Source organism: Pogona vitticeps, chromosome ZW-PAR (genome assembly GCF_051106095.1).
Source record: "Pogona vitticeps strain Pit_001003342236 chromosome ZW-PAR, PviZW2.1, whole genome shotgun sequence".
In the NCBI taxonomy this organism is placed as follows: domain Eukaryota; kingdom Metazoa; phylum Chordata; class Lepidosauria; order Squamata; family Agamidae; genus Pogona; species Pogona vitticeps.
The window spans coordinates 6,278,852-6,305,027 of NC_135800.1; the positions used below are offsets into that span (position 1 = coordinate 6,278,852).

Here is a 26,176-nt window from a genome sequence, read left to right on the forward strand (position 1 = left end):
AAAAATGCCAGCCTTTGACCCAAGAGGCAAACAATATGTTACAGGAAAGCTGCTTAGAAAATATGAATCTATTAGATGTATATCAGTTTGTGGCAAGATGTGTTACAGTATTAGTATGCACGTGCATGGAAATAGGTGTGTAGCCTTTAGGGAAAATAAGTTGCCTATTGCTATGGAAATGAGATGGAGTGAATTTTAGACGAGAAACAGGAGAAACAAATGTCTGTTTTGTCCCTCACACGTTACAGCACACTGTCTCTCAGATTGCACACTCCCACTGCAGATGTGTGCATCTGGCCCGTCCATTTGTTTCTGGTGTTTTGTTCGGCTGAAGCGGCATAGGATGTGGGCTGAAAAAAGCTGGGCCTTTCTGCCAGTTGTGTCTCTGTTTTCTCTCCCTGCAGTGTGGCTGTTTTTCCCTTAATCTGTTTCCTCCCAACTCCCACCCACCCTTTTTTGCTGGCATCCCGGGCTGCATTCCCGAAGCATCAGCTGGGTTGTTGTTTTCCCCCCCCTCCTTGCCTGGGAAATAAGCATAAGAGATAAAAATAGCCGTTAATGCCACTTTCGGGCTATTAAACCCATAAAGAGGCTCTCCTGCTGTTCCTGGGAAGAGGGAGGCAACTGACCTCGGTGGCGGGCTGAGAGGAGGAGAGCAGGGAGCGTCACCTTGTGCTGGGGCCATCTATCCCAGGGGCGCAGTAGGTGAACATCTGTTCCTCCTTCCAGGCTACATCTGCCCCCCCAACATCTGCATCCCATTTCCCCGGGCACCATGGGCTTTGGGAGTCCCCCAGTTTTTATATACAGTTCCGTATTTTATCTTGAAGGCTTTGGCATTCTTTTTCTCATGGATAAGATCCAACCATGGGCACAGTAGAGTTTGGGAGGAGGCCCGAAGGGGGGGGCTCTGTGGTTGGTGTGTGTGAAGTGGTCCCTTCCCCTCTGTCTTTGATACCCACTATGGGGCTTTTGAATTTGAACTTCGCATTGTGCATCTGTCTTGCTCTCATGGGCTCTGTCTGTCTGTCTGTCTGTCTGTCTGTCTGTCTGTCTGTCTGTCTGTCTGTCTGTCTCTCTCTGTGTGTGTGTGTGTGTGTGTGTGTGTGTGTGTGTGTGTGTGTGTGTGTGTGTGTGGCCGCGGATGTGTGTGTTCTGCTTCAGGTCTCTTCCCCTTCCCCCCATGATAGGCTCGCTTGCCAAACAGGTTGGTGCAGCGAAAATTCCTTCCCTTGGAGGGATGAAAACTCACACCATGTATATGTGTATGTGTGTGTGTGTGTGTGTGTGTGTGTGTGTGTGTGTGTGTGTGTGTGTGCGCCCCCCTTCCCGTGTGAAGGAAGTGTCAAAGTCTTAGGTTCTACAGTATTTATCTTTGCAGTGCAAATTGTACAGCCACTGGCAGGGATCAGAATTTTGATAGGAGGAGGCGATCCCCATGGTACCTTTTCCATTCCTTTCCACTAATCCCACCTACCCCCACCTGGGGGAAAAAAAACACATGTGGAGCTGCTCCAGAGGGCACCACCTCAGAAGCTTCCCCAGATGGCAAAAATATAAATAAGAATTGTTCTACCTCCCGGCCCCCACACACTTCTCTCCCTTCATCTTAGCCTAGCAGGAGCAAGGTTCCGGCACAGCCTCCGTTGGTGTTTCGTGTATTTTCTGCAAGCCAGGAGTCTTGGGGAGAAATGCTCCAGGCTATGCTTTGGGGGAAATACAATGCCAGCTTCCCTCTTCCTCACTGGTTTTTGAAGTGCAGTTGCTGCCCTCTCCCTCCCCCCCCCCATATACCTCCTGCAGAAGCCAACCCTGGGTCTTAACCTCCAGCTATAAATTCTGTTTTTCAGTCTGATGTCACCTGGTGTCCTGGACAAGGAACTAGGTACGCTTGCAAGCGTCCCGCGTTCCCACGTCTTCCTGCCCATCTTTCAAAGTAATTTAGTTTGAGAGGATCCTCAAGTTCCAGCCCTCTATCGAAGATGTCCATAGCGCAGATGGTTTGGTGAATGATTCTTGAATGCCAGTGCTTATACTACAAGTCCAGGAATGGCCACGGAGCAGGCCGTAAGCTGGCCAAGGTCAGTAGTCCAAGCATGGTGGAGGGAAGCCCTGGTGGATTCCCTCTGTACCAGGAGGAAGCAGGAGCAGGAAACCCATTATTGATCCATTGGATTCCTTGAGCATTCTTTTAGTAAAGATTCCCAGATTCCCCTGATGGGCATCCTGGGTGGGGCATTCTTTGTTCTGAAAAGAGACGTTTCCAAAGTTCTGTTTTGTGCCCCAAATCATCTCCAGACCAGGAGCTTTCAATCCAGGGCTGGTTTGCTGTTGTGCTTTACACCTGGAGAGAGAGAGAGGGAGGAGGAGGAGGAGGAGGTCACTGCTAAGTCTGTCCCTTGGGATCTGGGGCAGGATGCCTCCCATTGCTGCTCCTGGGTTGCCTTAATAGGTAGTGCCATCCATCAAGGGTGAACTTTTTGATGGAAGCCAGGGAGAAGAATGGAAGTGTCAGGAGGAACGAGCGAAGTGATGGATTGACTGAGGAAGCGAGCGAGCCTGAGTGTAGCCTGCAGGGGGATGGAGGTTTCTGGGTTAGGAAGGGGGCCCTTTCCCCTTGAAAAGTAATTATCCAGTAATCATAGATCGGGAAGGGACTCTGAGGCAGGGCGCACGGTCTGCATGCATAAACAGTCCAGGTGAAGTAGCCTTCCGTAGGCTCGCGCCCTCCAGATGTGCGAGAGTCTAGAGCCCCCACATTTGGAAATCATCTGGCTGGTGAAGGAGGGTTGTTGTTTTTTAAGGGTCAAGGAAGTGATGTGTCTGGCTCTTGTTAGCTGGAAGATTCTGGATGTTGTAGTCCAAAGGAGCAATGTATCAAACTCGCCCCCTCGCTTTAGACCCAAACCTTGTGTTTGACCCGTATGTGGGAGGTTGAGGCTGTGCTGAGAGGCAGCTGGCTGGCAAGCCTGGGCCAACTCACCTGGCGTGAGGTTTGTATTTCCAGCTGGCTGTTTAAAATTCCTTTGAGGGACCCGCCCGGTAAGACAAAGGCAGATATTTGGAGAACATTCTTTCTTTTAAAAATGGCAACTGTTTGTGTACAAAAACTCTCGAGCCTAAAACAGCCACCTAGATCTCTAAATCTTTTTCAGGGGCCCTTTTCTTTTAGGCGTTGAAACTGACTAGCCCACATTTGCTGGAGTCAATTTCAACCATTCCTGATTTAACTTGAGAATAAGAGAAGAGGACTCGAGAGGGAAGTTGCCCAGAGCCTGGTGGTGGTGGGAGTCAGGAATCCCTTCCCCCAAGAGGTGGAATTGGCCCGGAGGCAGAAGCCACTGGTCATTCCTTGGGGGGACTCCAGCCACATTTATCTGTTGTCTTAAGAAGCCTTTGGCACCTGACAGGTATTTCAGAAATGAACTGCCTGGCCTCAGACTGCCAAAAGGAAGGAATCCTAAATTGGAAATCTTACAGAACCTTTCAGGCTTGCCCCTGAGTAGACATACGCTGAATTACACCACTGTCTTCTGTTCCATTACCAATAGGGGCAGGATCTTGGTTGAGCTTATAGGGAGGAGCAGTGACACTTTGCACATGGCGAGAGGACAGGTCTTTAATATCCTTATACGTCTCCTTGCATTAATATGTGAGAATTGTTCTGATCCCTTGAAAGCGCTGTAGCAATGCCACTGAAAGGCGCAGCCACAAGCACCCTTCTTACTAGTAAGTAAACCCCACTGAATCCAAGGGCCTTTATTCCAAGTAAGAAATCCATAGGTTTGCACTATATTGTGGCAGGCTGTTTCCCACCCCCAAGGCAGAGGTGTTTGCATTGGCCATTAAGGTAAATCCCAAAAGCCATATCGTGGCCAGTTCAAAAGGCCCCAGATGATAGGATGAAGAGCAGGCAATTTGGGGGGGGGGGACGACTGCAGTTGGTATCAAAGCCATGCGGTTTGCATCCTGTTTTAAGATGTAACAAGGAAGACGTTTCACTCAAATGGGACTCCACAGCATCCTCAACCAACAAGCCAATCAATGTTTTGGGAAAGCATGCCAGAAAAGGGAGTCTGTGGTCTTGGATGCTGGCAGAGGGGCCTTTAACTCCCCCCCCTCGCCCCCTTTTCAAGTTGGACTAATAAAAGAATTGCAACAACATGGATTTTAGATTGTAAACTTTGCTGGCCTTCCCAGCCCCTCCCTGGGCCTGGATTCTTTCAGAGATGCCGTTCTTTTTTGGGAAACCCCGGGTCTCTCATTAAGCCCTGGGAAAGCGCTGGTGTCAGGGCAAGGTTTTGCAGCTGAGAGGAAGGATGATGGGGAGGGGGGGCCAGGCTGAGGCCTCGAGAGCCCTCCGAAGCAGTGGCCGGATTCAAAATGAGAGGCTTGGAGAGGGCGAAAAAACCCCGTCCATCCAATTAACATTTCAGTTCCGCCATCCACTGTAATCTCCTCCTAAACCGCTCTGCATATGTAGTTTCTAGTTATAGCCGCATGCTATATAACTCGGCAAACGCAGAGGCTCCAATTTCATTATGAAATAGGTAGCTTCCAGGGGGATTGAAATCCTTCAGTGAGGCTGAAATGAAGACTGGTGCTTTGGATAATTATGAAAGTATGAGTGTGTGTGTGAGTGAGAGAGAAGGAGGGAGGGAGGGAGGGAGCAGCATCACTGTGGCATCCCAAGCAGAGTCTTTGGAAGGCTGGAGCAGCAGAGGTAGCCACAGTAACTCCATTTTTAGCAAAATGCTTCTAATATTCCTTCTATGAATTGCCCTAATCCCATTTTTTGGAAAAAAGCGATTTCAGCGAGGGACTGCACCCTTTTGTTGTTTTGTTGTTGTTGTTTTGTGGTTAAGTCGTGTCCGACTCTTCGTGACCCCATGGACCAGAGCACGCCAGGCCCTCCTGTCTTCCACTGCCTCCCGAAGTTCGGTCAAATTCATGTTGGTGGCTTCGATGACAATGTCCAACCATCTCATCCTCTGTCGTCCCCTTCTCTTCTTGCCTTCACACTTTCCCAACATCAGGGTCTTTTCCAGGGAGTCTTCTCTTCTCATGAGATGGCCAAAGGATTGGAGCCTCAGCTTCAGGATTTGTCCTTCTAGTGAGCACTCAGGGTTGATTTCCTTCAGAATGGATAGGTTTGTTCTCCTTGCAGTCCAGGGGACTCTCAAGAGCATCCTCTAGCACCACAATTCAAAAGCATCAATTCTTCGGTGGTCAGTCTTCTTTATGATCCAACTCTCACTTCCATAGATCGCTCCTGGAAAAACCATAGCTTTGACTATGCAGACTTTTGTTGGCAAGGTGAGGTCTCTGCTTTTTAAGATACTGTCTAGGTTTGTCATTGCTTTCCTTCCAAGAAGCAGGCGTCTTTTAATTTCGTGGCTGCTGTCCCTATCTGCAGTGATCATGGAGCCCAAGAAAGTAAAATCTGTCACTGCCTCCGTATCTTCCCCTTCTATTTGCCAGGGGGTGATGAGACCAGTGGCCTGGTTGAGAACCAGTGCCATTCTGTTGAAATCATTTCTGGTTTTGCGTCTGTACCTATAAATTAGCAAGTACAGTGGTGTCTCGCTTGACGATGTTAATTCATTTCAGCAAAATCGCTGTAGAGCAAAAACATTGTCAAGCGAAATAAAAAACCCATTGAAACGCATTGAAAACCGTTCAGTGTGTTCCAGTGGGCTGAATACCTGCTTGTCCAGCGAAGATCCTCCATACGGCGGCCATTTTCGGTGCCTGTAAAGCGAGGAATCCGTCCTAGAAAACAGCAAGTGGCCATTTTCTTCAGCCAGTGGCCATTTTGAAATCTGATGATCAGCTGTTTGCTGATCGTCGTAAAGCGAAAATTGGTTCCCGAACCATCATTAAATGAAAAAAACCCATTTAAACCATTGTTTTGCGATCGCAAAAGCGATCACAAAAACTAATCCTACAGTGATTTCCTTGTTAAGCGCGGCATGACAGTACAGTTTTGTACAAACCAGTGGCCTTTCTCTCTCTCTTTTTTGCCAGTGTGTACATAATTATCTTCAATCCAGTCCCATCTCCATACATATACAAATAGAGGCCCCACCTCAGTGAATGTCACTGTATGCTTGCCTTTATCCTTGTTCCTTCCCCCCCCCACTTCATGACTTTGGAGAGATCAATGTATTCTTGAAGGCTATCACGGCCAGGATCTGATGGTTGTTGTGGGTTTTTCGGGCTCTTTGGCCGTATTCTGAAGGTTGTTCTTCCTGACGTTTCGCCAGTCTCTTGGAGAGATCCTTTGCAATCTGTTCTGAAGGGTTGCCACTGCCATACCCACCCCGCATCCTTTCTTTGGCGAGGCTTTCTCTCCTCTCTTCAGCAGCTCCCGGCACTCGAGGGAGAAAGTGTCCCTTTTTGCAGATCCATGAACCACGTGGGGTTGGGAGAGTGGCCCGCCAGCTCAGCCAGAACTCCCTCTCCTCCTCTCTCCCTCTCTCTCCGGTTTGTGAGCCAACCAGCGTCATGTTGACATTTCCAGCTGATGTGTGTCTCCGCTCTTCCCCAGCTACAGAGGAACCAATCGCCAGACCTGGCTGGGCGTCCTTGCAGACTCTGAGCAGAAAAAGGCAGGATGGGATGGGCGAAGAGGGGAAAGCCAGGCGGCTGAGAGTTGTAGGGGGGCTGCTTTGCTTTGCTTTTTTGCTTTGCTTTGCTTTGGAGCAAGCTTCCAGCATAGAGAGGCCCAGCCTAGCCCCAGGTCTCCTGCAGCAGATGTGCCTTGAGAGTTGATGCAGCTGCTTGGGTGTGGGACCTCCCTTTTAGTGAGGCCTGGGGGGGCAGAAGGGAGAAGGGAGGAAGAAGAGGGGCAGAAGAGGAGAATCTGGACTTCCCACCCTCTGGGAGAGGAGCAGCAGCCACAAAATCCCTCCCGTTCCTGGGTTTCCAAGGCCTGAGGAACTGCAGTTTGAAAACCGCCTTGATGTGCCAGCCCAAAGCCCCTGGATTTCTCTGGGGCTGGGCCGGGCCATTCATGACCCACCCGGTGTTTCCCAAGGGCATCTCCCACTGTTCTTTACTGTAGGTTCTGTTGTTTGGAGTTGGTGGGGATCGCAGTCTGGAGAAATTTGGCAGGCTACCAGTTGCTGAGCTGTGGTTTGAGAGGTGGTGCGTCCTGTTCTAAAGCAAAAAAACCAATTGAAGCCTGTGAATTTCGTTGTATGGGTATACTGTGTATAAACTTACAATGACAATAAATTATATTATATTAAAAAGATAATTACGTTCAGAAACCCGTGGTTAAGCTGTGGAACTCACCGCCACTAGATGTAGTGATGAGTCCCGTTTAAAGAGAAAAGCAGAATGAATGAATGAATGAATGAATGAATGAATGAATGAATGAATGAATGAATGAATGAATGAATGAATAAGCAAGCAAGCAAGCAAGCAAGCAAGCAAGCAATAGATGACTATTAGAAACTTTTGCTGACTTGCAGGCATCAGATGGCCTTGCGAACCCAGTGCTGACTTTATTGACTTTTGTGGGAAGGGTGTCTTCCCTTCCCTTCCTCTACACCCCAAGTAAGTGTGTGTGTGTGTGTGTGTGTGTGTGTTGTTCCCTACAAAACAAAACTTGAGACTTCAACAATGCCCATTCTTCCTCTGCCCCATTGTTGTCTGGATGGCTCTGGATTCCCATCATTGTTTCCTGGAATCTAGGAGGCAAGGGGAGGGGTGTTTTTGGAGGCAGTTTCCTTCCCTGGTAGGTGGAAGTGGACAGAAACCCCAGGGAGGGACTTCCGGACCTTCTCCCTCTGCATCCAAGTGGCAACAGATTGTCTTACTCGAGTTTCTTTGGAGCCTAAAGGACGTTGCGAGGGGAGAGGGGGTCAGGATTTCAAAGATGGATCAAGTTTTTAGAAACAGAACTGTTCCAGTTTGAAGCCATAAAATGTACAGGATTAGGACGCTTGTCTGAGTGAGAGCGTTAGGCAGATAAAGGTTTTCCTCACAATCTGGTACTGATGCACGAATACGGACCGGGTACAAGCCCTAGGGTGCAAGCCGTGCCTTGGGGCAAGGAGGAAAAGGCTGTTTTGTTGTAAAAGCTCCAGTCTAATGGGGCCGTGCATGGGGAGTGCTGGCAGATCTACCCATTCCTTTGACCCTTCCTCCCTCGCTTCCCGCCACCATATTTTCGTTTCCTTCCTCTCCTGCTTCCTAATGAGATTGCAGGGAAGGTGCTCTGGTCACTCTGGCCCCAACACCTGAACTTCTAAGTTTCACTCCACTACCCACCCTATTATCTCTTATCACCACCTCCACCACCTTCTTTTTCTCTCCTTGGGCCACCGTAGAGATTAGCTAGCATACCCCCCCCATCCTGGCCCACAGGTCACCCACCTCCACCTTGGGGGGCTTAGTGCAACAAGAGATATGTACCTTTTTGTCTCTTCTTGTTGCCGATTGTCTTTCTGTGTCATTAGTAATTAGCCAGTCCGTCTCATTAGTAAGAATCAAAGAATTAGCCATTGTTGGCCTTTAGTATCCGTTGTTGTGTTCCAGGTGCGTTGGTAGGTTGGTTTTCAGATTTGGCTAGATGGTCTGAAAGGGGTAGTTTGCTCTCAGAGGTAAAGGAAAGAGTCATACGCTTATCAAACAAAGAATAAAATAAATTTTGACCTGGAGCCGTCGGTATTGTTAGTCTTTTATTTACTCCTTCATTCCTTCATTCAGAATTTTGTAGGTCATCCACCCCCATTTCTGGAGCAGGTTTGTTTCATGAAATATGGTGTGTCTTTTTGGCTTGATTTGGTTGAGTCACTGCTTACAGCCGTTTAGATTTTTCTGTGCGACGTTTTTAATGCATTTGTGGGGGAAAAACCAACCTTTGGGACAAATAAATAGAATGTAATAGCAACATAAACAAGAGTGACTTTGAGCAAATGCAGACGGCAGCACAGCGTGGGAGAGACTCAACAAGAAATGGAGTATTGTTGTTGTCTTCTGTTTACGGGATCTCTCAGTGTCTGTGATAGAGCGTTGACGTGATTGAGGATTCTGAAATTGTGAATGGCGAGGAAAGAAAGGCTCAAAAGGCACGGTCTCTGCCCACCCAGAGATTGCTTGCTCACTCGCTCGAGGCTGATCCTGTCTCCTTCCTTCCCTCCAGATCCCATCTAATGCCGAGGCTGAAAGAATCGCGCTCCCACGAGTCCCTGCTCAGCCCTAGTAGCGCCGTCGAGGCCCTCGATCTCAGCATGGAGGAGGAGGTGATCATTAAGCCCGTCCACAGCAGCATCCTCGGGCAGGATTTTTGCTTCGAGGTAAGCAAGTCACGCTCAGCGGCTGGGCCTTCGAGAGGGGAGAGGGCAGAGTTGGGTGAAAGAGGTTTCATGGCCTTCTCCGTGGTGCTGGGTTCAAGTTTTGCTTGAAACACAGAGGAAGGGAAAGAGGAAGTGGGTTTTCTCTAGGCTGGAGCTGAGTTTGGGGGTTTCTTTGGAGCCCATGAAGAGGGCTGTGTTGCCACGACATAGTATTTTGACTTCTTTCTCAGCTGCCCGTGTGTGCACGGCACAAACAGGGTTTTGGTTTAGGGGAAATTGGAGCACCAATATAAATGTGCCGTTTATGTGAAGTTTCTGTCCCTTATGGGGCTGAGCCTCCCAGGGAGAGTGGAAGGGTGGAAGGGTTCAGCTCAGATAAATATAGGCAAAATAACAGGGTTTGGCAAATATTTGTTCAAATTGTGGATGAGGCTAAATTGGAGAGGTGACTCAGGTCTGGGGTTGTTGTTCTTGTTCTGTGCCATGAAGTCGCTTCCGACTTATTGCACCCCTATGTATGAGCGATCTCCAAAATGTCCCGCCCTCAACAGCCCTGCTCAGCTCTTGGAAACTCATCCCTGTGGTTTCCTTTAGAGAATCAGTCCATCTTGCTTTTGGTCTTCCTCTTACCCTTTTTTTTTATTTCTGTGTTAGAAGCCTAAAAGGAACCCAGCAGCTCTTTGACTCTGTAGAATACTCGTGGTAGCTCAGATAGTCTGGGTCTTGTTGTAAGGCTGTTTTCCCAAAATTCATCTGTGATTGTACTGTTTCCTTCTCCCAGACCTTCTGCACCTCAGTGATTGGGTTTTTTTAATACAGATTCAACACACACACACGTAAAACTCTTTCAGCTGTATGCCACCATATGAGCCTATCATATAACTATCTAAGAGGAGTCCTTGCTTGCTGGCAGAAGATCCATGGGGCAGTGAGTTCCATAGCCTCCAAGCAGCTACCAAGAAGGCCGTCACAGAATGTGCCTGAGTGTCTTGGGGCTGAGAGGGAGCCACTTTTGAAAAGCTGAAAACCGAGGAAGGCTCATGTTGTGGAGCATGGTGTTTGACAGGGCCTCGGCCCCGATTCTTATAGGGTATTATGTACATCTTAAGCAGCACTTTGAATTATAGCCAGTTCTGGTCAGTGACCTAACTGCAGCGTTTTGGCGCCACTGAAGTTTCCAAAAGGAAACTTGTAGAATATATGGCTTCTACCTCTTCAGACTGACAGTTCCTTGCCTAATGTTTTCTCTGGATCAGGGTCTTTCTTTGGCTGCCCTGTTTCTTGAGGCTACCATTGAGTAACTGATTTATGGGCATTGTGGAGTCTCGAGATGGGCACGAACCGGTTCGTCCCAGTTTGCCCCTATTCGTGAAGACAGCAAGATAGGTGCTGCTGTTCCCCTCCCTCACCTCCTCTGGCTCAATCAGCCACTCACCAGGTCCAGCGTGCCAGCTTTTGGCACCTCCTCAACTGATCTTCCAGTCCTGGCAGTAGCCCAGGCTTGGCTGATCTCCCACTCAAGCGAAAGGGCAGGGCAGAGAAGCCTGGGCTCTTGACCCTGACTGGGAGGTTAGCCCCGGAGGTGGGAAAAGGCAATCAAGCTGCGCCTGGTGAGTGGCTCTTTGCGCCAGTGGAGGCAGGGGAGGGGAATATCAGCCCCTGTGCCGCCACTTTTATGAGGGCAAACTGGGACGAACCGGTTTGTGCCCATCCCTAGTGGAGTCTTTGTGGTTCTCAAAGAAAAACACAGCACTTGAACATGCCCAAGTCCAAAGCCTCCACAGTCTCCTGTCAGATGGTCGTATCGTCTGCCTGCAGAGATGTGGTTTAGCAAAGGATGTCAGGCAAGCTTAGCGCAAGGGGAGAAAGCTGCCAGCCTCGCCATGGATTAGCATTCAGAGAACCAGGCTGGCGGGAGAAAAAACGGGAAGACGGATGAAATGGCGGTCAGGAGATGTGACAATCTTGCATTCACGAGAAAGCCTCGAGAAGAGGGGAAACTGAACTGACATCCTGGAAAACAATCTCGGGCAGGAGGCGGTGGCTGAGCTGACCTGCCAAAGCACAGAGATAGGAGGTGGAGGCAGAATGGGTGCTGGGGGCCGAGAAGGAGGGTGCTGGGGCACAGCCTGCCGCCACTGTGTTCCCTTCTCTGCCTCAAAGTCACAGGTGGATGCTGTGAGCATCTCACAGCATTTTCCAGAGTCTTGTTGTTTTTCGAAATATAAGCCTCTAGTCCTTAAGGTTGTAGCAAGATCCTGGGGGTGGTTTAGGCCAGCCTGGTGCCTGCCGAAATCTTAAGACCCTGTACTTAAAAATCGGCTATTTTATTTGTTTTAAATATTTATATTGTTCCCTTCATCTCCCTGGAATCGGGGGGGTGGGGGTGGGGGGCACGTCGTAAAAACGTCATGGCACAAGACAACTAAAATAACTGCAGTAGATAAAATATTAAAAGATGTTTAATATGAAATATTAAAACACATGAATGTCATGCCGAAAGACAATTAGTTTGCTTTCCCCTTTAATGTCCGTTATTATAAATACGATGCCATTTTCAACCCCACCCCACCAGCTGCCTTTTAAATATGCATTTAGGACTAGAGATTCCAGCTCATATCGTTGATGGTAGCCTTAACACCAGGAAGGGGCAACTGATGTTAATTGATCTGGGTTATGCATGGGGAGGGCAGGGCCTTTGGAAAGAAGAAAGGTTGGGAAAAGCTGATATTTTTGTCTTACAAAACCCAGTAGGTAAAATGTTGGTCCCCTGTGTTGTGTCCACGGCAACCTCGGAATTATGCAAAATAAATAGATGTATATGTTCCGATTTGCATAATTTATCCCTCTTGCCAAGGGGGCTGGGGTGGTGAATCTCTGTCCTTTCCGTCTTCAAAACTTTGGTTTGAGGAGATGTGGCTTGGGGCTGTGTGTTCTCTCCTGTAAAATAATTAAAATCCTATGTCACGTTAATCCAAAGAAAGCTGAATTTCTGTGACCAATATAAATTATAAATTATTCAAACGTGCCTGCTGTCTCCTGTCTTGAATAATTTGTACTGCTTTGCATAATCCCCCCCCCCACTTCCAAAAATAAAAATTATAATACTGCGGAGCAGCTTGAGCTCAACCACGGCAAGACCAGCCGCCCTCCTTGGCTTCAGAGATTTCAGCAGACATTTATCATCCATGAGGGCTAGAAGCTTGATCTTTCAGAAACCTATATTCAGTTCATTGAACAGAATCACAGAACTGTAGTGTTGCAAAGGGGTGCGGGAAAGATAATCTAGTCTAACCTTCTGCTAATAAAAGAAACCTTAAAAAGCTAAAGGATCCCTGATCATCCTGTCTCTCGATAGAGATCTCCCTATGATGGAGGGTTTCCACCATCTATCAAGATGGTCCATTTCCCCATCAAACAGCTTTGGTCCTCAGGAAATTCTCCCTCATACAGTGGTGCCTCGCTTGACGATGTTAATTCGTTCGAGCGAAATCGCTGTAGAGCGAAAACATCGTCAAACAAAATTTTAAAAACCCATTGAAACGCTTTGAAAACCGTTCAATATGTTCCAATGGGCTGAATACCTGCTCGTCCAGCGAACATCCTCCATACGGCGGCCATTTTCAGTTCCTGTAAAGCGAGGAATCCATCCTAGAAAACAGTGGGGGGCCATTTTCTTCAGCCGGCGGCCATTTTGAAACCCGACGATCAGCTGTTTGCTGATCATCGTAAAGCGAAGATCGGTTTCCAAAGCAGGGAACGGATCATCGCTAAGCGAAATTCCCCCATTTAAACCATTGTTTTGCTATCGCAAAAGCGATCGCAAAAATGTCAACGTAATGCGGATTCATCATAGAGCGGGGTAATCGTCCGGCAGGGCACAACTGTATTTTGTCAGAATCCAGTTTCCAGCCATTTGAATCCACAGGTTTTGGTTCTCTTGTCCAGAGAAGAAAAGAACGAGCCGGCGTCCTCTTCCTCCAGATTATCGGAAGGTGGCTTTCTTAGGCTTTCCTCTCCAGGCCAAGTGGAGCCATCTCCTCGTAGGGCTTGGCCTCCAGACCCCTTTTGCCACCTCCTCTTCTCTGCCTTCCCCAACGGGCAGAGGTGACTTCTTGTCTCCCCTCATACTCAGCAGTCCCTGCCGCTTCTGCCTCTCCCCCCACTCTGGGGACACCCCCCCCCACTATCCTTGAGAGAACTTGGGCTCTGCACCGCACTATTTAGGTTGGGCTGAAGCAGCCCCTTCCCGCGTCCCCGGAGCCTCACCCAGCAGGAGCCACCCCGTCTTCCGCAGAGAACGAACCAGGCAGGATCATTCTGCCTGACGGAGGAAGCTACCCATCCATGGAACAAGGATAATGAGGGGAAGGGAGTAACTAATGATCTCCCGCTTCACACACACACATGCATAGGAATTTTGCTCCAGAAATTTTTATTTCTCGCACCCTCTCTTTTTTTTTTGAGAAAGAGCCGTTTTGATTAGGGTGCTGCCTCGGCTCCGGAAATCGTTGCTGCCTTGGCATGCTCACATTTTTGTGCTCACGTGCACCTCCACGTTGCCCCCATTCTCCATGGGCGCAAAGCACCCAGAAAAGCAGGAACCGTCTCTCCTGATATTGGGTTGGCCCATTTCTCCTGGCTCAGGAAATTCATTTTCTTTCCCAAGCCCCTCAAACTGGGCGTTCTCCTCTTTTCTTTCACGGACTCCTGGGAAGGGCCCAGTTGAAGAAGAATCTCTGGATCGATCTGCCATTTCCTCCTTATTAACATTTTTGACAGAGACAAAATGAGCACATGCTAAGGGACAAGTGTGTCATTTGCGAGAAGCGAGTCCTGAAGGACATACGAAAGGAGAGCCGGGGTGGTGCAGTAGATATCAGAGCGATGGCATAAGACTCCAGGAGGTCTGAGTTCAAATCTCTGCTGCTCAGTCTTGAAATGAAATGGGTGGCTTTGAGCATCAGTCGTTGGCTCTCTCACCCTGACCTACTTTACTGGGTTGTTGTGTGGATGAAGGAGGGAATAGGTGAACCATGGATGCCACCTCAAGCTTCCCAAGGAAAGGAAGTGCGCATAAAGGCAACCATCTAGAGAATGAAGGCTCCCCGTCCCCCCCCCCCAGAGGCAGGTCTGTAGTGCTGGGAGGAGTTCCAGCACCCCTAAGTGAGTGCTTTGTGGCAATACTTTTTCCTTACTGGGAGGGTTGCTGCCTCCTGAAGGGGGCAAGTTGGAGGTGGGGAAAAGGTTCGCCCTAAGGCCACCGATCTTTATTTCCCCCCTCTCTTGCAGGTGACAACTTCATCCGGCAGCAAATGCTTTTCTTGCCGGTCAGCAGCCGAACGGGACAAGTGGATGGAGAACCTGCGGCGCGCCGTACACCCAAACAAGGTATGTCCCGCGCGCCCTTGGAAGCTCTCTCGTGACGCTGGCTCTGCTGCTCTCTTCCAGGAACAAGGAAGGGTCTCTTCACACTTCAACTCCCAGAATCCTTCCTCCACCACCATTGCCTCGTTCCACCCCCCCCTCAGGCCATGGGATTCTGGGAGTTGTAGTTGCCCCAAGGCAACCTTCATTGTGCTTCCTGTAGTTCCCAGTCTTTCTGCTCTCTGCAGATGGGGACGGGGAAAGAGAATATAGGAAAAAGGGAGAGCGGAGATGTTGAAAGACACCCAGCAGTTGGTTTTTCAGGGACAACAATAGCTGCCAAATTTATGTACAATCCGTTAATGACTCATTAATAAGACAACTACTTTTGAAAAAAAAGAACACCTTCATACCTGGAAAAAAAAGACCGTGGTACCATTAAAAAGGACATAAATATTACGTTTTATCATCACACAGCCTTACGGTATGAAGCAAATTAAGCACATTAAATATTATCACACTTTAAATGTGCTTTTAATTGAATTACCAGCCTGATCTCATTCATGTTTACTCTGAAAGTTCCTCTTGAGTTTCTTTGGGCTTACTCCCGAGTAAAACAGGCCTGGCTGTAGCCAAGTGGTATGTTTCTAACTCAGAAGCTGGGTCTGTGGAGCTTCATGGGCCTGTCTCCCAGGTAAGCATTTATAAGACTGAGGACCTCATTCTATTTCTGCTGAAGAGCCCCAGCGATATCATAAGCTCCAGGTTTATGACGAAATGCACCTTTTTACTGTTGGATTGCACGGCTGATGAATCCATTTCTTCCTTGGACTGGGCAGGGAGGAAAGCACGGTTGCGTCCTGCGTGTGCCCACATCTTCGCTACAGTTTTTCTTATTTCCATTTCGCGACTCATCTGGCAGCAAAATCAGAAATGGCGCAATTTTATTCATTTATCTATTTATTTCAAGTGGTGCCAGAATGTAGGCATGTGTGCATTGTGTTTGCACGCACACACTATTAGCCTTTCTTGTAATTGGAGCCAGGGAGATGAGAAAGCACCATGATATTTGGAAAACGAACATAAGCAGAGGTTATTATGCAAATTCCCAAGAGCCCGTAATTTCCTTAAAGTAAAAATGTAATTAAGAGTCAGTTTCTGTTCTAGTGACTTCCAATAATTAAGCCATTCATTGTTCCATTCCCGCCCCCACTGGGTAATGATTTCTCTCTCTCTCTCTCTCTCTCTCACACACACACACACACACACACACAACTACCTCTTGAACTTTTTTGTTGTGCTGTGTCTCTCTCGCCCAGGACAACAGTCGGCGAGTCGAGAACATGCTCAAGCTCTGGATAATCGAAGCAAAAGACCTGCCCGCCAAAAAGAAATATTTGTGTGAACTCTGCCTGGACGAGGTCCTGTACGCACGGACCACCTGCAAGTTGAAAACGGACAATGTCTTCTGGGGGGAGCACTTTGAGTTCAACAACCTCCCTTCTCTCCGGAGCATCACCATCCACTTGTACAAGGAGACGGAGAAGAAGAAGAAGAAGGACAAGACCAACTTCATTGGCTTGGTCAACATCCCGGCGGGCTCCGTCACGGGCCGGCAGTTTGTGGAGAAGTGGTACCCGGTGGTGACGCCCAACCCCAGCAAGGGCAAGTCCGGGGGCCCCATGATCCGCATCAAGTCGCGCTACCAAAGCATGAGCATCCTCCCCATGGAGATGTACAAGGAGTTTGCGGAGTACATCACCAATAACTACATGGTGCTCTGTTCGGTCCTGGAGCCGGTGCTCAGCGTCAAGAACAAAGAGGAGATGGCGTCGGCCCTCGTCCACATCCTTCAGAGCACTGGAAAGGCCAAGGTAAGGCTCCTGTGTAGAGCGGCAGGCCGAGCCCGTCCCCTCTGGGTGTTCCAGGCCCAGGGGAAACCTCTTTGCCTGGCATTGGGAGGTCTCACCAGGCCCTTGTTTCATGGAAGTGTGGACTTCCCCAGCTCCCTTGCCACCTGACAGGGTCTGGTCATCCTTACATTTTTTGGTATCTTGTGTTCAGTACTTACTCTGCTGACAGTCTCAGTGCCACCTCAATGGAACCAAAAAGTCCCCTTTCCCCCAAGAAGAATATATATAGGCCACCCGTCACTGACAGCTTTGTTGCTGCTTTGAGCCTCTAGGATTATTTTAGAGGTGTGGGGCAGGAAGCAGGCAGGTCAGCAACCCAGTGAACCGTTGCTCCAACTGGAGGACAAAAGACACAGGTAGAAGATTTTATAGTGCTTGGAAGACCCTGATTGGCCCCCATGTGTCACCTGACAACTGGAAGCAGTACGACTGTCCTTTAACCATCGTTACGGTGGTTGCACTGCGAGGCAAAGCAAAAGCGTACAGCTTATATACCGTTTGGGCAGCGTAAGCACCTAGGTAGATTCCATTGAGTTTGTGGGTCTACTCTAGTTGTGACAACCAGCTCGGTTCAGGCCAGGGAGGCCTGCGTGATTGGGGGGGGGGGTGGATTCATTTGTGGAGGAGGACAGACAGTCAACCAGAGAAGCAGCTGGGTCTCCCTGGAGGTCAAGCGTCAAAAGCTGGGTTCAGGCTTAGCCCACCCCATCCATATGGGGCTCTCCAGAGCTGCCCCTCGGCTGCCTCCAACATACAAGGGCTGTTTGGGGGAGGGCGGCGTGTGTCGCTCAGAGAGTCTCCCGGCGGGTCAGCTGCTTCGCTCTCCCTCCCCTCGTGGAGCCCCAGCGGTGACTCGGCTCCCCCCTGGTGTCAGTCGCGCCCGCGCCGCCTGCCTGCCGTGTTGTTCCCTCTGCCCTCCCGAAGAGACAAACGATCTGATAATGTTTTTTATAAGAGCCGTTAGTCCAGCTAATTATGACTTTAATCAATTTTATGAGTGTGCAACGCACAAACGAGCTCTCCCCTTCCTCTCGGCAGTAATTATGTTGTTTGAAGAGGGTGCGAAGGGATGAGTGGCAGCTCCAGAGATAAGCGCAGGCACACACGCACCCCTTCTCGTCGCTTCCCCTCCACCGCCTCCGCCCTGTTGCAAACCGTCTTGTCTTGTACACGAGGAGGCATTTCTGAGCATCCCTCTTTAGAGCTATTTGGTCTCCTATCGGTCCTTTTTCGTCAAGGAGCAGCCGAAGCTTCTCCACTCCAAGGTGGCGTTGGCGCAGCCTCCAGGGAAGGAATGGGGTTTGCACTGAGGCGCTCTCAGTCTTCTGGGACCGGCAGTCGGGTTTGGGGGGGGGGCACCTTTTTTTTTTTGCCTCCGCAGGTCCAGGAGGAAGCCTCCTGTCTCAGCCTCCTCCTACCAGACAGGCCCCCTTGGATGGTAAATCTTTCACGGACTTTGATCCCAAGAGGGTGGTTGCCAGGAGGGTGACAGCTGGATGACCTTTCAAGACCCACTGGGGGCCACTTTGGGTGGATAATGGCCCCCTTCCTCCCCACCAGGCCACCCCAGAGGATGCACCCCCTCCTCCTCCCTGATATTTGAAATAGGCATTAACCTCATTGCTTTTAACAATGAAAGCCTCTTAAGGCTGGGTCAATCCAATTCATCAGGATTGTTGTTAATGAGGAGGAGTGAAAACCTGATTACTTCAAAGCCGGTCTGTTCCCTGTCAGTTAAGGCAGCCGTGGAGGGTGGCTGGAGCAGGGAAGGTGCCTTCCATCTGGTCCGATCCCTGCTTCTCAGGCAAGGGTGTCTTTACAAGCGTACCCCATCCTGCCCCACATACACATCTTTTTACGATTGCCAAGCAGGAGAGCAGGGGGCGATTGTGGCAAAAGAGGGGGGCAGCCAGGATCCACGCTGTTTGCAAGGCATTTTTGGAGAAATAAAATGCCTTGCCATTGTTGTCATGGTTTTTGATAGGTTTGGTTTTGTTTCCATGGTGGTGTGGCCCACCAGAGTTTTGAGGCCGAGCCTCTATATTCTTGTCCATCACCAGCCGGCATGGACCTCAGTGGTTTTGCCAGCCTCTCGGTCTGGAGCTCTGGATTCAAGCCGCCATCCGCCATGGAAACTCATGAAGTGGATGAGTCCCTTTCTCCTCCTCCCAGCCTGGCTGACCTCAGAGGGCTGTTGTTGGGGAGATCCCTTTGGGAAGAGTAGAGGCTCTCTGGAAAACACTTGGGGTGGGGGAGAAATATAATGGAACCAAGAAGTAAATACACAGGCAGGGGTCAGCATCCTTCCAGCCCCTTCAGGATTTCTTAGACACATGTGGAAACAAAAGAGGCTTCCCCCACCCCGTCTCCCCAGTGTGCATCGCCTCCAAGATCGCTGTCAGAGAACCCTGGCGTTGGCTAAGATATTTATTCACTGCAGCCAGGTTAATAAAGGGGTGGAATTAAAGGGTTTGGGGGAAAGACCTTGCTTTCCAGCCTTCCTCAGGAACCTGATCATCTGTCAGGGGCTGGGAGACAAACACACGGATGCAGGCAAACCCTCAACGCTGCTCTAAGTGCTAATGAGCTTTTCCCTCGCTCACGGCTCCACCACTTAGAAAACCTGCCAAGTTTGCAGATCCTCGTTAAGCTCCCAGAGGCAGTCGCCTGGCCTAGAAAGACGTCGTCCAAAGTGGTCCCCGTCTCTTCTCCCTCCTGTTTGGGCAGTGTTGCTTCGGAGGAGGCAGGAAGGAAGATGGAGGGGTTCCACACACACCCCAGGGCACGATCCCGTCATAAGCAGCCCGGCCCCCTCCTCGGTGGGAGTGGAATAGAGGCCTTTGAGAAGAAAGGTGACTGTGACTTGCATGCACCTCATAATGCAGGCTTTTTTTTTTTAGTGGTGGTGATGTTGGTGGTGGGTGGAATAATAATCCATGCCAGACATTTCTGCCCCACTTCTTTGGCTTCCATGCTGGCTTAATGACAGGAATTAGAGCAAGCCGTTTAATGTAGTAGGTTTATTTTTTTTAAAAAAATACACACATAGCTGAAAGCATTAATAAAGGACTAGCAAATAAATAAATAAAAAGGAACCATTCCGCAGGAAAATCAAAGAAATACTGCAAGAGGGAGGGTAGGGTTGTATTATAATGCCCATGGTCTAATCAGCATAGCCAATGGAATGGGAGATGTAGTCTAAAAAGATAGCTTTTCCAAGCCCTGGCAAGAAGATATGTGGTAGATATATCCTCTTCATATGGAGCATAAAGCTGGTGACTATTTGGAGAGCAGTAGTTTTTTCTCTCTCTTTTTTTTAAAAGGGGGTCAGACTAGATGACCCACCGATCTGTCTGTCCCTCCCACCATTCTGTGACACTTTGTAACTTAAAAGGCAGTGTGCTTGCAGGTTTTGCAGTTCTGCCGAAAACAGGAATTCATGCCCAGATTTTTCTGCCTCTTGACTGGGCAGCCGGCAGCCCCTCTTCCCTTATCTCATCTCCCACGAGCGATCGCCTCCTTCTCCTCCCCCCCCCCCCGCCACCCCGTGTACATTTCAATTCCGATCAGCGCCGGAGCCTGATGAAAGGTGAAGATTCTTAATTAGCAGCGGCCGACCTTGCTTTTGCCTGGCGAGGCGCTCCTGTCACTTCCCCGACATACTAATTATCTTGGGAACAGTGAGTTTTACAGCTACTCCTCCAACCCGGGGTTTTGGACGGTCTTGTCAGAGGGAGGGTTTTTTGGCCAGGAAAACGAGAGGACAAGGTAGGCCAAGGGGCAGAACAGATGAGATCCCCATCCAGCAGCTACAGCTGCTTCCGAGTGGATGGGATGCGTCAGAGAGGATGAAATGCGGTAACGGCTGGAGGTGGGCTGCAAATGCCAGGTCTTTGCACAGCATGTGTGAATGCCGTTATAATCCACCTACAGAGTAAAACAGGAGTGACTGAGACGCAAGGAAGATCGTCCGAGAGATTGGGAGAGGGTTTTTTGGGGGGTATTTATTACAGGGGACTTCTGCCATCCATTTCAGCCGAGATTTGAATGCCCATCAATTAAGCGGCCCTCTAGTTTGCCAGGGCAAACTCAGAAACATGGCCAAAGTGGGCCAGGGAGAATGGGCCTGTGTTTGCCACATGGCTCGCCAAAGTAGCAACAACAACATCGTAAGAACAACAGGAACAATGGCATGTTTTGTTTAGATGAAGCTCATGGGACAGTGAACATGCGCCTTGGTGATGGTTGACTTTGATGCTCCAGTCCATTCAGTGGTCCCTATTCCAGTGTCGTCAACATCTGTATTTCACCCTGTTTGTGAGAGATGCAGAAACTGCATCCGTTCTGAGGAAAGGGGGGAATGTCTCATGGTGGACTCTTCTGTTTTGCGATGTGCCCTTCATGACACCCTCTCCTCCCCCCCACCCCACCCCTAGGACTTCTTGACTGACCTCATGATGTCCGAGGTGGACCGCTGCGGAGAAAACGAGCACCTCATTTTCCGGGAGAACACCCTCGCCACCAAGGCGATCGAGGAGTACCTGAAGCTGGTGGGGCAAAAGTACTTGCAGGATGCCTTAGGTAGGTGCAGGGGCTTGGCTGCTGTTCAGGGCTGGGAAAGGGGTCTTTTCGGGATGGCCTCACCTGGAACCCAGCAGCTAGCATTGCTTTGGGAGCCCAGGAGGTGTAACCTTGAAAAATAATTTCCCCAGCTTCTGGGCTCCCTCCGGAAAGCTTGCGTGCCACTGCTAGGGGAGCTGCATCCAGGGCCTGGCTTAGATCGGTCGGACGTAAAGCCCTGACTTTCCCCAGTGGCTGCTTGGACGCGGCTCTGGGAGCCCCACACGCAGCAGGAGGACGAGGAGAGGGTGTCCACTGGAAGAGCCAGGGAACCTGCACGGCGGTCAGGGAGTCCCCAAATCTTGAGCTTCTCCTTTGCACTCCGCACTGTATTCAGAATACAGCCCTAACCAGAAGCTTCCTCTCTGACCTCTCTCAGGCGAGTTTATCAAGGCTCTCTACGAATCGGATGAAAACTGTGAGGTGGATCCAGGCAAATGTTCCTCCTCGGACCTTCCCGAGCATCAGAGCAACTTGAAGATGTGCTGCGAACTGGCCTTCTGCAAAATCATTAACTCTTACTGGTCAGCACCTGGCGGCCCTGTGGGGAGGCGGGTTCACAGAAATGGGGGTTCCATAGGGGGAGGACCTTTCCTGTACCCTTCTGCCTCTGCAGTGAGGTTGTGGCGGTTGTGTTTGAGATGTGGTGCTGCCCTTTGCCCACAGGATGGGTGTGTGTGTGTGTGTGCCACCTTTCAGGGGTTCATCTTGACAATCTACTCCGCTTTCAGTCTTGTATACCGAATGGCAGAACTCTTGGGCCATCCAGGAAAAATCTGGACCCAATTTTGTTCAGGCCTTGTGAGACGTGTGCGTTCCTTTTTATAGATGATGGGTTGCGCTGTCGCCAAATGGCTTAAAAGAAAACCCCCAGCAATTTGTGGAAAAATTCTAGCTGGAAACAGGCTAGTGGATGCGTTGGTCCTCATTTTGGGGGCTGAGAAGGCCAGATAGGGCCAGGGAAGCAGAAGCAAAACCCTTCCTTCCACCTCATCTCAGTGTTATTATGATGCTGTTATCTAAGAGCTGTAATGTTTTGTCAATGAATTGGATAGATTAATCCATGGGAAAAAAAGACGTTAACAGTGCCTAAAAAGATTCCCAAGTCAATCAATCAGTCAATCAGCCAACCAACCAATCAATCAATCAGTCAGTCAGTCAGTCTAAAAGCATAATGTAGTACCTACAAATGCCACCAGTGAGGATGACTGATTGCTTAGAATTTATTTAACTAATTGCCAGTCAGATAGAGGGACTGATCCAGAAATACCTGAATACTTGCCCTTGTCTATTTTATGCTTTTGCAGTATTTTATATCGTTGGTCTTTGCAACAATACTATAAAGGCAGGCCAGATTTCCTTTCCCCATCTTCCCAAACAGACATCAAAAGGGGTAAGAAGCAGACTTGCCTACAGGAAGCAGTGGGAGAGCCCAGCAAAGCCCTCCAGTGGTTAGTGGACTCCAACTCCCATCACCCCCAGCCCTGGGCGAGGAATGTTGGGAGAAGTAGTCCAAGAATGCCTGGAAGGCTGTATGTTGCCCACTGCCAAGAGCGTCTTGTGGGTTGGAGCAGGGCTGTTTGGAGAGAGGCTTTGCCGGAAGAAAGCTTTTGCAGCAGGCGGAAGCTAAAAATAAGACGGTCATGATTTGTCACATTGTTTGGACAGCTGGAGGGCTTTTGTGTGTGTGTGTCTGTGTATATGTGTGTGTTGTGTTTTAAAGGCAAGGAACCCTGTTGCTAGGGAGCCAGCTGGTGGATTGGGCCCTCATTGTTGCGAGCCCCACTGCGTGGATTCTGCCTCTCTCTTCTGTTCCAAAATTAGTGCTGTTGCCTGGTGGTTTTCTGCTGGGTTCTGGTCTCTCCTCCAGCTGCAGAAAAACCATTCGACCTTCTAGCAAACTGATTTTTAGAGAGGGGAGAAATTGGAAGCAAAGCAATGGGATTCTACTACATCAAAATTGCTAGTTTTGAGCCATTGATTGATTGATATTACATACATACACACACACAAAGTGGCCTTTCTTCTATTTAAAATCATTTTTAGGTGCCTTTTTAGCGGGGTGGGGGGGAGCCAAACAACGGGTCCCCAAGAGGCTGTTGAATTGCCACTCGTGAGCCGGTCTTGAGGCATGCCGGAAGCTACAGTCCCATAACATCTCTGGGGCTAGATTTTGTCTACTCCAGCTTAAAACGCAACACCACCAACCAAATAAACAAACGAACAAAGGAGAAAGATGCCAAGGTGCTTTAGGTCCTGGATGTACGTCAGGCGCATGGCCCATAAAACCAACAAGGTGACTTTGAGATAGTCTGCTCTCTCACTGTATGTGGCCTACCTTGCAAGAGGGATAATCAGGGAGCAGGGAGAGCCTGGTTAAGCTCCTTGAGCTTATTGAAGGCAAGGACGGATAGTGGCGCAATCAATCAATGGAGGGGAGGGAAGGGTCCTCATACCCACTTCTTCTGTTGCCTGCTTTTCCAGCGTCTTCCCACGGGAGCTGAAGGAAGTCTTTGCTTCGTGGCGGCAGGAGTGCAGCAACCGTGGGCGCCCCGACATCAGCGAGCGCCTCATCAGCGCCTCCCTCTTCCTGCGCTTCCTCTGCCCCGCCATCATGTCCCCATCACTCTTCAGCCTGCTCCAGGAATACCCAGACGACCGCACCGCCCGGACCCTGACCCTGATTGCCAAGGTCACGCAGAACCTGGCCAACTTTGCCAAGTAAACCTTTCCTGTTTCCTGTTGACCAGTTAAGGGGCAGAGGAGCTTGGCAGGGTGCTGGCCTTAGGGGGTCAGAAAAGGCTCCTGGGCCCTCTTATGGCTCAGGCAAAATGGCTGGATGCTTTATTTTGCATAAATCTTTATTTGCCAATGAACTGACGTTTGCAGGTAGATTGATTTTTGCATTCAGTAACACATCTTAGGGTTTTTTTGGCTGTGGAGACGAGCCAGCCTTGGTGACCTGGTGCAAGCTGCACAGTCCCAGGGATCCCCCAGAAGAAGGGAAGGGTCAACCACTTCTCATTACTCTCTATCTGGAAAAGCTTGAAAAGGGTCACCATAAATCAGAACTGACTTGAAGACACACAGTGATTATTATTAACATATTCACTAACTTTTCTGTACATAGATGTGAAGTCTGTGCACACCTGTAAAATACAGTGGTGCCTTGCTTAGCGAGCGCTCCGTTTAGCGACAAAATCGCTTTGCGATGAACTTTTTGCTTAGCGATGTTCCCTATGGGGGAATTTCGCTTTTCGATGATCGGTTCCCTGCTTCGAGAACCAATCATTGCAAAGCAACCATTTTCGCACAGTTGATCGGTGGCTTCAAAATGGCTGCCGGGTAAACAAAACGGCCGCCCGCTGTTTTCTGGGACGGATTCTTCGCTTAAAAGGCACCGAAAATGGCCATGTTATGGAGGATCTTCACTGAACGGTGAGTTTTAAGCCACTAGGAACGCATTAATCGGGTTTTAATGCGTTTCTATGGGCTTTTTAATATCGCATAGCAACGTTTTCATTCAACAGCGATTTTTGCGGAACAAATTAATGTCGCAATGCGAGGCACCACTGTAGTTAGGAAAAGTGCCTAGCTGGCCATACTGGCTGAAGGATGGGCGGGGTCTGGGGCTTTGTAGTCCCCAAAGGGAGCCTTTTAATGCTCTGAACTCCATCTACTGATGGCAACGAATCCAAGTCCCTTGAGACGCTTTGAGTCCCAGTTCCCATAAACCCCAGTCAGCAAAGGCCTTGTGGTCCTTGATGCTTTGGCTGAGGGAATACTTTGTACCCAGAGTTTAGCTTCAGCCCCGTCTTCTCTTCCCTTCCTGCCTCGCTCGACACACAAACCTATCTGTCCCAGTTATGAGTTTTTAAAACCCTTGAAACCAAGAGGATCAATTCTAGAAAAACCGTCCATGCTGTCACTTTTCTAAACTAAGCCCAGGGGTTTTTGGGGAAAACAAAGAAAGGAGATTTTGAGAAATCTCTCTGCCGGCTGGGCTCAGGAGCTGAGCTGCTTATTCAAAAACATATATTAAAATACAGAGGAGTAGGAGGCAGCCGCCACGAGATTTCCGAAAGGCAGGGAGAGAATTTGCAGATGGAAAGCGTCTTAAGGCAAGGGCCGGCTTGAGCCCAAAGAGACAGGCAGCCGTGTCACGCAACTTGACAGGATCCGCCTGTCTCTGCTGCCGCGAACCCCACCATCGTTGGCTCCCCATCCCCAAGCTTTCACCTTTGCCTCTGGAATCTTTGTGGTGAAAGCGGAATCATCATCATCATCTCATCCCAGGAGCAAAGCTGCCGGGGTCCCTCCTAGCCGGCTTCAGAGCGCTCTGCGAAATTCGGCTCCTTCCTCATCTCCACATTCATTAACTCATCAGCCATTCAGTTCCTTTATGCCCTTCCTTATAATCCCAGCCCAAGGACTGAGGTGGCTTTCAAAAATGCTGTGTTTAAAAGATAAATCTTGTAGCTGTATCCATGCTATTCTCCCGGTGATCATGGCTCTCCAGAGTTCTGGGAAGTATTTTCTTTTTCCTAGTGTTACCTGGATATATTCTCGATACCTGACAGAATCCCATCCAAGAAGTCACCAAAATGGACCCTGCTGAGCTTCCAAACTGCAATGAAATGATTGGGGGTGGAGGGCAGAGGTTGACCTGTGTCTTTTGTGCCACCAATATGTAGCATCTCGCAGAAAGCCGTATTTTAATACATGTACAAGCTAGTTTTGTCCATATATGAAATATGTCATCAGAGAATCAAGGTTCCTGGAAGGGTTCCTTTAAAGCTTAGCAAAAATGAAGTATAAATAATATACTGAATAAATTATCCTGCTCCGTAGTCAGGCCTATCAAAGGTGTAGTACAAAAGTAATGTTAACAAGTGGGAATAAAGTTCCTCTATCTGTGTAACAAACAATCTATAATTTAAGGTTATATTTTGAGGGCCTTTTCCAGGC

General features: G+C 49.3%; 1 protein-coding gene across 8 annotated transcripts in view; it reads left to right on the forward strand.

Moving 5' to 3' along the window:
• DAB2IP (DAB2 interacting protein) overlaps positions 1–26,176 on the forward strand; it is a 152,284-nt gene that overhangs the window by 109,754 nt on the left and 16,354 nt on the right. For all 8 annotated transcript variants that reach the window (XM_072984962.2, XM_078382662.1, XM_072984959.2 and 5 more), the window contains 6 exons: positions 9,155–9,308; positions 14,601–14,699; positions 15,995–16,549; positions 21,025–21,169; positions 21,588–21,732; positions 23,693–23,929. In XM_072984962.2, coding sequence (XP_072841063.1) covers positions 9,155–9,308; positions 14,601–14,699; positions 15,995–16,549; positions 21,025–21,169; positions 21,588–21,732; positions 23,693–23,929 — 1,335 coding nt within the window. The remainder of the gene's footprint in view (positions 1–9,154; positions 9,309–14,600; positions 14,700–15,994; positions 16,550–21,024; positions 21,170–21,587; positions 21,733–23,692; positions 23,930–26,176) is intronic.